This window comes from Myotis daubentonii, chromosome 19 (assembly GCF_963259705.1).
Source record: "Myotis daubentonii chromosome 19, mMyoDau2.1, whole genome shotgun sequence".
NCBI classification, from domain to species: Eukaryota; Metazoa; Chordata; class Mammalia; order Chiroptera; family Vespertilionidae; genus Myotis; species Myotis daubentonii.
Window position 1 is genome coordinate 19,727,965 of NC_081858.1, and position 12,428 is coordinate 19,740,392.

The 12,428-nt window shown below is 50.5% G+C and overlaps 1 protein-coding gene across 1 annotated transcript in view; it reads left to right on the forward strand.

Annotated features, from left to right (window-relative positions):
- Positions 1 to 1,319: 1,319 nt before the first annotated feature.
- NTM (neurotrimin) overlaps positions 1,320 to 12,428 on the forward strand; it is an 858,055-nt gene continuing 846,946 nt past the window's right edge. The window contains exon 1 of the mRNA XM_059677237.1: positions 1,320 to 1,623. Coding sequence (XP_059533220.1) covers positions 1,542 to 1,623 — 82 coding nt within the window. The 5' untranslated portion in view covers positions 1,320 to 1,541. The remainder of the gene's footprint in view (positions 1,624 to 12,428) is intronic.

Genomic DNA, 12,428 nt, shown 5'->3' on the forward strand with positions numbered 1-12,428 from the left:
AGATCTGGAAGAAATGATTCAAAAATGTGTGTTGAGGCATTGTAACGGCATGAATTTGTCCCAATCAGCCAGGGATGATTCTGGGTGGGGTTGTTTTCCAGAATTTCTGTTCCCATCATATAACGTGCTTCCCATAGGAAGGAATTAGAAATTTGAATCATTAACTGCTAAGGCCTTAGAGTTAGAAGGTCTCTGAAGAAGTCAGTACAGCCCTAGCCAGCTTGGCTCAGTGATAGAGCATCGGCCTGCAGACTGAAGGGTCCCAGGTTGTGGGCTTGATCCCCAGTACGGGGCATGCAGGAGGCAGCCTATCAATGGTTCTCTCTCATCATTGATGCCTCTCTCTCTCTCTCCCTTCCTCTCTGAAATCAATTAAAAAAATTTTTTTAAAAAGCAGTACACCCATTCAATTGTTTCTGTCTGATTTTTATTCTCCCCCATCACCAAAGAGATGAATGTCTGCAACTGAAGACATTTTATAACCTCGCACTGTCTATTCTCAGAAAGTCCTTCCGCTTATCTAACTTCACTCTCTCTTGCTGCAGTTTAAACCGCAGCACTTCTATTATTCCTTTCAGTGAATGTAGATTAACCGAGGCATGTCGAATAAACTCATCCCTTGTTCTCACTTGGAGAAGGTTTTTCTGTATTCAGACTGCAGTCCTTTTCAAATCTCAGAAGCCTTATTCCTTTACATGGTGTCATATACACATGGATGACTTTAGGAAATAAATTAAGTGAATGAAAAATAGGCTAATACCGAACCAAGGGCGACGGGAGAAGAAAAATAAACTGTTTTATTATTTTCAAAGCAACTAAGTAGAAGGTTGATTGGGAAAATAGAAGAGAGAGGGGGGGAGAAAAAAAAACACACCCTGTCATTGAATGATATTTTTATCAGAGAAGAAAATAGGTACCAAGAAATGAGATTTGACTTCTCTTTGCAAGTTTCACTGAGCATGAAAATGTCCCTTTAAATTTTCCCGTAAGCCGTTGCTGGCTGTGGGATTTTTCCAGTGCAAAGGGAATCTGAGTTCAGGAGGCCAAAGAACGCCAGAAGGAAAGGGATTTTTTGATGCTGGGGGCTCTGAGACTGTCAGTTTAAAAAATGAAAGTAATATAGAAGGGCCAAAGTGGCATTTATCATTCCATCTCTCCAGGCTCCTGTCTCTTTAATCAGCTAGCCTGATTTGCCCAGTAAATGATTCCTGAGTGTGTGTGTGTGTGTGTGCCCGCGCGCGGGTGTTGTAGCTCTGTCAATCCTTGGATTAGAACCAATGATTGCAGCTTGTAGGAGGGCTGTCCAGGGCCAGATTGTACGATGTGTCTCGGTGCCAGAGTATGAGTAGAGATAATTACTGAGAAGTCACACTCTCTCACACCCTCGGCTGGCTTTCTTGTTGTGTCCTTCAGCAACACAGTGGATTTACATCTCCTTCCAGGAGCTGGAGAGCGACGCAATCTGTCAGGAAAGAAAGGAAGAAAAAACCGAACCTGACAAAAAAGAAGAAAAAGAAGAAGAAGAAGAAAAAAAAAAAGGCATGAAAACCATCCAGGCAAAAATGCACAATTCTATCTCTTGGGCAATCTTCACGGGGCTGGCTGCTCTGTTTCTCTTTCAAGGTAAGCGCTTGCTATTGATTTGCCTACAGTAGACCCAGCGATGGTACGGAGTGCTTTATGCGATTCGCAGACTCCCCGGTCGGCTCTGCTGCGCTGTTTGCAGGTGGAGGAGAGAGCGTTTAAACAGCATGGCTGGGACTTCATCCTCCCTGCCAGGCTGTGAGACTATTGATTTGATTCTGGCTGCTACTGGAATCGGGGGTGTATATGCAGAAGTAAAAGGTGTCTGGCTCCTGTTTAGGTACATGGCTGTGTGCTGCTCTCCCCGGCTTTATGTACATTCTTGCACACACACGCACACACGACAGAGCACACGCAGGGGCGGGGGGGGGGGGGTGACAGATTCCGAGGGCAGCAGGGTCGCTAATGTGTTGCTTATGTTACTGGGAAGAAAGGACAAGAGGAAACTTTAAAATATCTGCCAGTAAACTTGCAAAGCTTCCGAAAGGAGGCGAGGAGAAGGCAGGCTAGAAATAATCAGGTAACTGCATCCTGCATGGCTCTGGCCAGAGATCCAGCTTGAAGAGATGAATCAGTTTGCAGCCGCGGGGAACAACTGCATTAGTTTTGAATGTGTTTGGGGGTGTGTTTGTGGCGGGGGGTGGGGGTGGGGGTGGGGGAGATACAAGGAGCAGCTGAGAAGCAGTGGGAACAGGCACGCCTTGCACGGGGCTCTGAAATTCGGAACAGCTTTCCTAAGTTGAAGGGAGAGAGGCAGTAAGAGGCGAATGCTAATTTTCTGTTTATTATTGGTCTGGAAGCCAAGCTGTGGGCTGCAGCTGAGGGCCGGGCTTGCTCCTGGGCCAAGTGCGTGCTCTGATCTTGACGGTGCTGTGTTGGGTGCCTTTGCAATCGGCTTCAGTCCTGGGTCCATTTGCTGCACCGGCTGGCCCCACACTCTGTCCCAGCTCTTCCGTTCCAGCAGCGGCATTATCCGCTCACCTGCTTCTCCCACCCACCCTGCCCTTTGCGGGGCGGGGGGGGGGGGGGGAGGGTCTGACTTGCCTTTTTTTCATATTAAAGACAGCTGAACTGATAGGGATGGAGACAGGCAGAGAAACTTTCCCTAGGTAGTCCAGCTGGCAGAAGCTCTGACCTGGAAGCTGTGGTCCCAGAGGAAAGTTTGGCCCTTCAGGGTAGAGAAGGATGGGGAGTCCCACCACCTCTGCTCTTCTCCTACTGCAATATGGGGTTCTCACGGTCTCCACTGAATCCCCACCTCTAGTCCTGACCCTTCTCTGAGGGTTGGCTTTGGGGACTGCTGCTGTCCCCTCGACATAGGTTTCAGGGGCTACCATGGGGATCCACGCGAGGTGGACAGAGGGACCTGGCTGGGGAGAACCGAATGTGCGTGTACACTTGGCTGGGGCTCAAGGAGGAAGGCAACGGGGCCTGGAGGGCTCTGAGTCAGATGGCAGGGAAGTCACAGTGGGGGTCTTGCCGGGACAGCCTCCATGGCGCCTGCCGCTCCAGCCTTGGGACCTCTCTCCTCTCCCTTAGAGACGTCGGTGGGGGGAGAGTGAAGAGCTAACTTGGAGGCATCCTTGAATGACTCCTCTTACGTAACATGGAGCAGCGACAGCGTGTGTGTGAGTGTGTGTGTGTGTGTGTGAGCTTCTGTGTGTGCAGGGGTATGTGTGCACCCGGCCTGTTCTGGGTGCAAGGACTCCCCAGTGAGATCAGAACCCCAGCCCTGGCTGTGGGGATGCAGTGATTTCAGGGCCAGGCTCTCCTAGGGAAATGGCTCCGGTGGTGCTAACCATAGAGATGAGGAAGGGAAGCGCAGGTCCGAGTCCTGGGTGACTTCCCACTTGTCCTGAGATCTGTGTCTTTTCTATCTGTAACATCAAACCCGAGACCACAGCCAAACTTCCACCGTCGTCAGCCCCACTGGCTGCATGCCAGGAGCCCCAGGGCCAAGCGGAATTTACATATAAATTAGCATACGTGATTATTTTTTCATCAGAAATAAATGCGGGGAAGCATAATATTTGCTCAGACTTTGAATCATCCGTGAATACATGAGTGAGAAGTGCTGGTGCCCCATTCCCCAGGGTGAAGTCTGGTTTTGTGATCTCGCTCCCATCTTGGGGTGGGGATGGAGGTTACAGGCTCCCAAATCCCGAATTTCCTAAGGAAAGTAATGGCCTTACCGGTGCTGCCCACTCAGAGCCAGCGCTACAGGCTTCAGTCTGTCATATAGAACCAGGCTGCCCACTTTTAAGGCAGCGGGACCCCCGAAGACCCCCACACCACATGCCAGTCGGACCAGCAAAGGTGGCGGCTGTTTTCGCGTTCAGGGATGGGAGCGGGAACCTGCCAGCTCTCTCTTATCAAACTTGCAGAATTACTGAGGCAGCCCAGGTCTTGGCTGCAATAATCCACCCCTATTGCATTGACCCAGTGGGACTAGTTAGAATGCAGCACACATTCAAGGCAATTTTTTCTCCTCCTCTGTTTTTGTTTTAAGCTGGCTCTTTCTGGAGCTGCTACTTGGGGTGGTTTGCCTCCTGGAAAAGGTGTGTGCGGGACAATGGCAGCTTATGGACCCCTGTCTGACCTGCCCCCACCCCTCCCAACCAGCAACCATAATCCAACATGGGGAGGAGGTTTCTGAGGGAATCTTCTCTGATTAGTGATGGGCAGGAGGGAGGGAGGGAGGGGTGATTAGTGATGGGCAGGAGGGAGGGAGGGAGGGGTGATTAGTGATGGGCAGGATGGAGGGAGGGAGGGGTGATTAGTGATGGGCAGGAGGGAGGGAGGGAGGGGTGGTTAGTGATGGGCAGGAGGGAGGGAGGGGTGATTAGTGATGGGCAGGAGGGAGGGAGGGAGGGGTGATTAGTGATGGGCAGGAGGGAGGGAGGGAGGGGTGATTAGTGATGGGCAGGAGGGAGGGAGGGAGGGGTGATTAGTGATGGGCAGGAGGGAGGGAGGGAGGGGTGGTTAGTGATGGGCAGGAGGGAGGGAGGGGTGATTAGTGATGGGCAGGAGGGAGGGAGGGAGGGGTGATTAGTGATGGGCAAGAGGGAGGGAGGGAGGGGTGATTAGTGATGGGCAGAAGGGAGGGAGGGAGGGGTGATTAGTGATGGGCAGAAGGGAGGGGTGATTAGTGATAGGCAGGAGGGAGGGAGGGAGGGGTGATTAGTGATGGGCAGGATGGAGGGAGGGAGGGGTGATTAGTGATGGGCAGGAGGGAGGGAGGGAGGGGTGGTTAGTGATGGGCAGGAGGGAGGGAGGGGTGATTAGTGATGGGCAGGAGGGAGGGAGGGAGGGGTGATTAGTGATGGGCAAGAGGGAGGGAGGGAGGGGTGATTAGTGATGGGCAGAAGGGAGGGAGGGAGGGGTGATTAGTGATGGGCAGAAGGGAGGGGTGATTAGTGATAGGCAGGAGGGAGGGAGGGAGGGGTGATTAGTGATGGATAGGAGTCAGGGAGGGAGGGAGGGGTGATTAGTGATGGCCAAGAGGGAGGGAGGGAGGGGTGATTAGTGATGGGCAGGAGGGAGTGAGGGAGGAAGGGGTGATTAGCACCCTTGGGCTCTGGCCCTAGGGCAGCCTGGTTGATGTACCAGAGCTCCTCTCCCTGGGAACAGGAGGGGGTCCCTAGTTTGGGCGCTGTCCCTTTCAGCACACAGCTCACCTCCCGCCACCCAGAGGCTCTGAAAGAATGGCTGGTTGTACTGCAGCTTTTCTCTTTCTAGAAACCCGACCATTTCTCTTTCGAAGGATTGCTGCTCTTTTTAACACCTTCCGGCGAGCATGGCTAGATTCCTGTCTTACCTTTCTCATTTCCCCTCATTTCCTCCCGTCCCACATCCGCTTCTCTGCCCACTCGAGCCACGCGCAGGGCCGAGATGGGAAGGGAGACGGGGCTGAATTCACACTCTCCTTCACTCAGCGCCCATGGCATGGAGTCCGCTTGGCTGGGCAGCCCAGCCAAGTTCCTGCCACTCACAGCCAACGTTCGGGTGCCAGCAGCAGCCTGCGCTGGGCAATGCTGCTGAGAGGGGAGGGAAGCAGTTGAGACCATAACAATGTTGACTGGCAAAGTGAAAAATCAGTTTGGGATGATGGGATCCTGGCCTTTGTGTCGGTTGTGAGCACTTGGGAGCATGGGCACAAATAAAGTGAAGAAATAAATTGTTACAAAGGCAGGGGAGAGGGACAGAAGCTTACAGAGTGGATACCAGCTGCTGCGCTCGGAGCTGCCCCGTCGGGGCAGGTTATAGGCAAGCTGACCCCAGCACAGAGAAGGCCATGCCCCTCCATCCTCCTCCTCAGGCGGCCGGTGAGCCTGGTCCAGGCTGCGGAGATGCCCGCAGGGAACAGCAGGCCTCGCTGCACAGAGGCCATTCTTGGGATTGCAGCTCTGGTCACCAGGTGCAAAGCCGAGTCCTCGCGTTGGTCCTTCCTTTATGGCACTTTTATTTTTAAATATGTTTTTATTGATTTTTAGAGAGAGAGGAAGGGAGAGGAAGAGAGATAGAAACAGCAATGAAAGAGGAACATCATCAATCGGCTGCCTCTTGCACACCCCCTACTGGGGACGGAGCCTGAAACCTGGGCATGTGCCCGGCCGGACTGGGAATCTAACTGGTGACCTCTTGGTTCCTGGGTTGACGCTCAACTGCTGAGCCACACCAGCCGGGCCTTTTTGCCACCCTTAAAGCCAAACAGATGCGCAAAGTGTTAGCTTCCACTCCTAACCCTGACTTCTGTTGGTTCTCAGTAGGCGCCTCCAGCGGTGCCTGTATGTAGGCATGCTGACCCGTGTCATTGGGGGTCGTGGTTCCCTGCTTGCCGTGCTTGGCTCCAGGCTGTCCTCTAGCACTTCCCGGGGCCCTGTCCTCTGCGCGCATGCAGTCGGCAGCCCTGAGACACGCTAGCCCCAGCTGATGGTCACGAGTGGACTGCAGGAGCCACTGCTGGCTTCAGCCACAGTTTGCCCCTCGGGTGGGAGTGAGCTCCCTTGACATCCTAAGAAGTGACAGCACTTCTAAACCAACAAGGGGGCGGGCACGTGGGGAAACACGTGCTGGGAAGAGGCAAAGGCTCTTGGCTGTCTGCTCGTGGTGACGACACTTTGGATGGGACTGTGTCCTCTGGGATTTGACTCCGTTCCAGGTTTTCCGTTTGGAGCTCATGGCCTGCTCTCTAGCCCACCAACTAGAATGCTGGAAATGCACAAACAAAACAAAAAACACATCGCTTTATAGAACCTCTGCAGACTCTTCAAGCAGTCCAATCCACACGCCGGCCGGATCCCAGGCCAGTCCTGAGCCCAGCTGCGGTTGGGCACCTGGACACCTGAGCTCAGAGCTTGCTATGTCTTCTGTAGGGGAACATCGCTCCCTGTGTGAGCCTGTCTTCCCACCTGCCTGCCAGGCTGGGGACCACGTCCCCTGGGTGTTATCAGGACTCATTAATGCCTGTAACACTCCGAACATGTGGTGCTAAGTGGAACTCCATGCTGAGACGGGTTGTATTTATGCAGTTTACTTCCTTTCTGCTCTGTTGGCTTGTTACATGTTTACTTTATGTCTATAGTCATTTGAAATCCAATAAAACAAATGAAAGAGAAAAAATGAAAACATGCAAAAACAAGGTAATCAAGGACATGCAGGCTGGATGGGGCTGGGGTGGGCCTTTGCAGCCGTCCTAACCTCCCAAGCGAGTGTCTCCCTGACCTTCCCTTTCATTAGAGAGCGGGCTGGGGAAGACCAGAGGGGCTTTGGAAGCAGCAGCAGGGAGCATGCCTCCCATCCATTTGCAGAGGGAGACACCATGCTGGCAGGGTGAATGGCAGACAGGAGGAGCATGGGGAGGGCGGAAGCTGGAGCTGGGAGTTGGAGAGGGAAGACAACCAGCTCTGAACTGGATTGGAAAAGAGAGGACTCTGTCCTTTGCTTTGACTATGATGTTGTTCAGTAACCCCTGAGAGCTTTCTGTTTTATTTGATATGTTTTTATTTATGCAACCTTCTGGATTAAGCCTGCTCTTGTGATCGCTGCTTAAACTTAAAAGAGCTTAAACTTAAAAGATAGATGTGTTGATCCACGTCACCGTTCATTTGCTCTCCCCACTTCTCCCCCTTTCCCTCTCCCCATTCCTCCCTCTCTCTGCCCTCTCCCACCCCTTTCCTTTCCTCCCTTGCCCCCCGCCCCCCCCCCCCGCCACTCCCCACACACACCTTTTTTCTTCTTTTCATTTTTCCTTCTCCTCTATGGGAAAAATAATTGATCAGCTGACAGATCTAGGTCAAGCTGGCAGGGGTTGCTCTGCTTCCCGCAGGCTTGCCCAGGAGAAGGAGGGGACAGTCTGTCTTTCCAGTTCACAAGGAGCCCAGATGACAGGGTGCAGTAGGAGGAGGGGAGACCAGCGAACCGGTGGGCGAGCTGAGCCATCCCCAATAAGGGAGCTGGGATCCTACTGGCGACAGGGTCCTCAGCCATCGGTCCTTCCCCACAGGGATTCTCCATCTCCGATTTGCCCTTGCCTCTTTCCTGCTTTTTGCTCACCTTCTATGCCACGCTTGTTCCAATTTTCCTCATTTTTTTTTTAACTTTCCCCTCCTTTGCTCTTCTGCTTTTCTCCTCCTTCCAAAGCCACAGCAGATCGCAGGCTCTCCCCCGTGTAAGTCATATTAGAGAAACGGCCTTTTGTTTAGTTGCAAGAAGAAACACAGCCGCCCTGCCAGAGAGCTCTGTAAGTCATTTGCAAACTGCAACACAAACCAACAGAGATTCACATTTCCATGGCGGAGAAGAGAGTATTTCAGGAGAGACTGTCAAGCCTAAGAAATCAAATATTGGAAAACACATTCTTCAGCTTTGTTACTAAGGACACCTTTGGTAACGAAATTTGATTTTTTTTTCTTTCTTCTCTAAGAGTATCGCCTTTTACAATAATAGACCGATCAAAAGACGGGCTGGTTTTGCCTTCACTTGCTCATTCAACCTCACTTTCTAGAGGCGCTTCATTTGTTTTGTCTTGGTTGTGCCACGAATTCTAACCCCCAGACTCTGTGTAAGTGTTCATTTCTTCATGGGTTCCATCACCCAGCCAATGTTTATTGAGCACCTCCTATGTTCCATGTATTATTTTAGGTGCTGGGAATACAGCAGTGACTAGAACAGCCGTGGGCAAACTACGGCCCGCAGGCCGGATCCGGCCTGTTTGAAATGAATAAAACTGAAAGAAAAAAAAAGACCGTACCCTTTTATGTAATGATGTTTACTTTGAATTTATATTAGTTCACACAAACACTCCATCCCTGCTTTTGTTCCGGCCCTCCGGTCCAGTTTAAGAACCCATTGTGGCCCTCAAGTCAAAAAGTTTGCCCACCCCTGGACTAGAACCAACTGAAGGATGAGACCAAAGACAGAGTACCTGCTCCCAGATTTGGCTTGACTTACCACCCCTTGTAATACATCTGGCAGCCCCACAGGAATGCCAGAAGCAGGGGAAGGCTCAGGGACCCAGCCTCTTGTTTTTTGTGCAAATGATGATGGGCGGCAAGAAAGCAACTGCCCCTTGATCCGTGTTTGTAGGTCGGGAGCCGTGGGGGAGGATGCACGGCTCTAGCCCCACCTTAGTGAACAACAGGAGATGCTGCCTTTGCTCCACGCTGTCTCCGCCAACACGGGGCTCATGGATGTCAGATGCACCTTCCGTTAGTATGTGTATGGTGGAAGTTAGTTGGCTTTGTCACCATGGCCTCTTGTCCTTCAAGTTACTGGTTGATTCTTGGCACCATCGACACCCTGTCTGTTGGCCTGTCCACTTCCTTGTGACCTGACTTCTGCACAGAACTACAGGGTGAAGGAGGCAAGAGGAGAACACATATGAGACTAGGCAAGGATTTGCTTCAGGTCGCTAGTCTGGATGAGGGAAATGAATTTCAGGGAACCTCTGTGAGGGTTCATACTTTGGGATTGATTTAAGATGACATCCTTTTGAGAACCTTTTTTTTTTTAACTACCCACTCATATACCTTAATTGAGAGTTCCTAGAATAATAAGCTCATCACTTATTTGTTCTCCTTTGGTGCTCTGCTGTGGTTGGGACATATGTCTTTCAATTCATTAATGTGTGTTTTCAGCTCTATGTGCTCAAAGGGCATATGGCTTCTCTTATGCTCGCATGGGGCACTGTAGCCACCCCTGAATGGTTAGGACGATTGCTCACCTGACTGCCTCCACCTGCATTTCTGGAATGGTGGAGGTGATTGTTCTTAACTTTCCTCATGTAGAAGAACCTTTCTCATGGGTCTGTGATTCTTCCCAGTGAAGCAGCCTAGAGTAATTCTCTATCTTTGACCCCATCTCAGAAGATGGTAGGTCTTGGGGGGTAGATACAAGGTGTATTTATAATACTCTCCTTCTCCAAGCCAGTGGTTCTCAAACATGGCATATCATAGAGTCACCTGAAGAGCTTTATAAAAATACCAATGTCTGGACTCCACCCCAGACCAGTTAAACCAGAATCTCCTCCTGATGGGGCCCCACACTAATATTTGTAAGACCTCTCTAAGGGGTTCTAATCTGTGGCCAGGTTTGAAAACCGGACCTCGAAAGTCAACTGAAAATGTTCTTGGAGCTTGAGTAGGAACTGCAGTTGCCACGTCTCTGAAATAAAGCGGGAGGTCTAAAAGATTTTCAAGTTTCATTTCAACTTCAGCATCTTGCAATCCTGCGAATAGCCTTTTTGAGTACAGTACTTGAAAGGTAGCGGTGCTACAAGAAAACATCCAGCAGCGGTTTCCGCTTGCAGGAAGCTAAGAATATAAACTTCCTCACAGATTGGCTACCAAAGTCAGAACGTGTGAGTGTGTGTGCACTACAAACGCTGCAGGCCGCATCCTGTAGACTATGTCACGTATCCATACATTCATCTCTATCTTTATATGGTTGGCATTCTTAGGATGGGCGAAAGGGTTAACTAGTCACCGCATTTCAGGTCCCAGGAATCAGTAATGATACTGATTTTAATTGATCAATACTGTAAGAGAGATTTCAGAGCCATTTGAACGTGGGTCAAGAATGAATGTGTTAGCCCGGCAGGTGTGGCTCAGTGGTTGAGCATCTACCTATGAACCAGGAGGTCTCCGCTAAATTCCCAGTCAGGGCACATGCCTGGGTGTTTGGGTCTTGATCCCCAGTAGGGGGCATGCGGGAGGCAGCCAATCAATGACTCTCCTCATCATTGATGTTTTTATTCCTCTCTCCCTCTCACTTTCTCTCTGAAATCAATATATACGTATGTAAAGAAGGAATGTGTTAGAGCTGGATTTAGAGAGTGCTAAGCAAGCTCCATTCCTATGAAGGATGGTCACAGCCTTCGTTTCCCTCCCCAGGAGTCAGTTATCCATCACTCTCCTCATTCCCAGCAAAGCCTCAGGCCCAGAATCTCAGTGGTAATGGTGCAGCTAGTGTGTTAGGCAGGAGTCCTGCTGGCTCCACCTTCCAAGCCAGGTCCTTTCCTGTAGGGCATGCAGTCATGGACACTCCTCCGTTTGGGTAGAGTCAGCAGGGCTAGGGGCACACGCGGAATGGAGCTACCGTGCAGATGTGTGCCCAGGGCCCTGGCTGGGTACCTCACAAAGTGTTCACACTACTGCATCAGCCAACCCCAGAGTCCCAGCCAGCTCAAGCCCAGAGGAACTCTCAAGATGATTTATTCTAATCTCTTTCTTTGAGCTCTGACACCTCAAGAATGCAGCTGCAGTGGTCCCCCAGCTTCCATCTCTGATAAGGGCAGACTTACATCTCTGTAGATCAGTGGTTCTCAACCTTCTTAATGCTGCGACCCTTTAATACAGTTCCTCATGTTGTGGTAACCCCCAATTTCATTGTTACAAATTGAACATAATTAAAGCATAGTGATTAATCACAAAAACAGTATGTAATTATATATGTGTTTTCCAATGGTCTTAGGCGACCCCTGTGAAAGGGTCGTTCGACCCCCAAAGGGGTTGCGACCCACAGGTTGAGAACTGCTGCTCTAGATAGTCTATTGTATCTGACCCTTCAGGAAGACAGGAAGCAAAGGGAAACAAAGGAGAATCTGTCTGGAAAGAAATTACAAAAGTGAGTGTAATCTTGCTGGGCTCAAATGCTGGCTCTGTCACTTCCTAGTTTGAAACCCTTAGCAATTTAATCAGCCTCTGTGTGATTCACTTACCTCTTTTATGAAATGGAGATAACTGGGATTTACTTTAAGGCTGTTATGAGGATTAAATAAGTTACTGCAGATAAAGTGCTTGGAACATTGCCTGGCACATAGTAAGCCCTCAATAAATATTACCTAATAGCGTTATGATTGCTACTATGAATCATTTTTCTTCAACACGACTTTTCCTCAAACATTTGAAAACACGACTCCCTCCCTCTCTCCCTCGAAGCTCCTCTTCACTAGGTTAAATATCCCAGGCTTTTCTCCCATTTTCTCTAGAATCATCATAGAAAGGGTGCCGATTGCCCTTTCCTAGAGTTATTATGGGTACTCTGCTTCCTTCTTCAAGAATTCTTCTCCCCCTTACTCTGAGCAACCCAAAGTATTACAGAAGATGGCCTCTCCTGATTTTACATTAAAATAGGATCAAGTCTCAGCTCTTTGAAAAGGTGTGGGGAGACCCCAAGGTCTTGCCAACCTCTCTCCTAACCCCATGCTTCCTGGTTCCATGGACTCCTGGGCATCCTCTGCCACCCTCTCCTCAAGACACAGGTGCTCCCTGCTCCCTCCACTGAGGGCTACCCTTGCCGGCCTGGCAAATACTGGAAATCAGTACAAAATGCCAGGCTCAGCA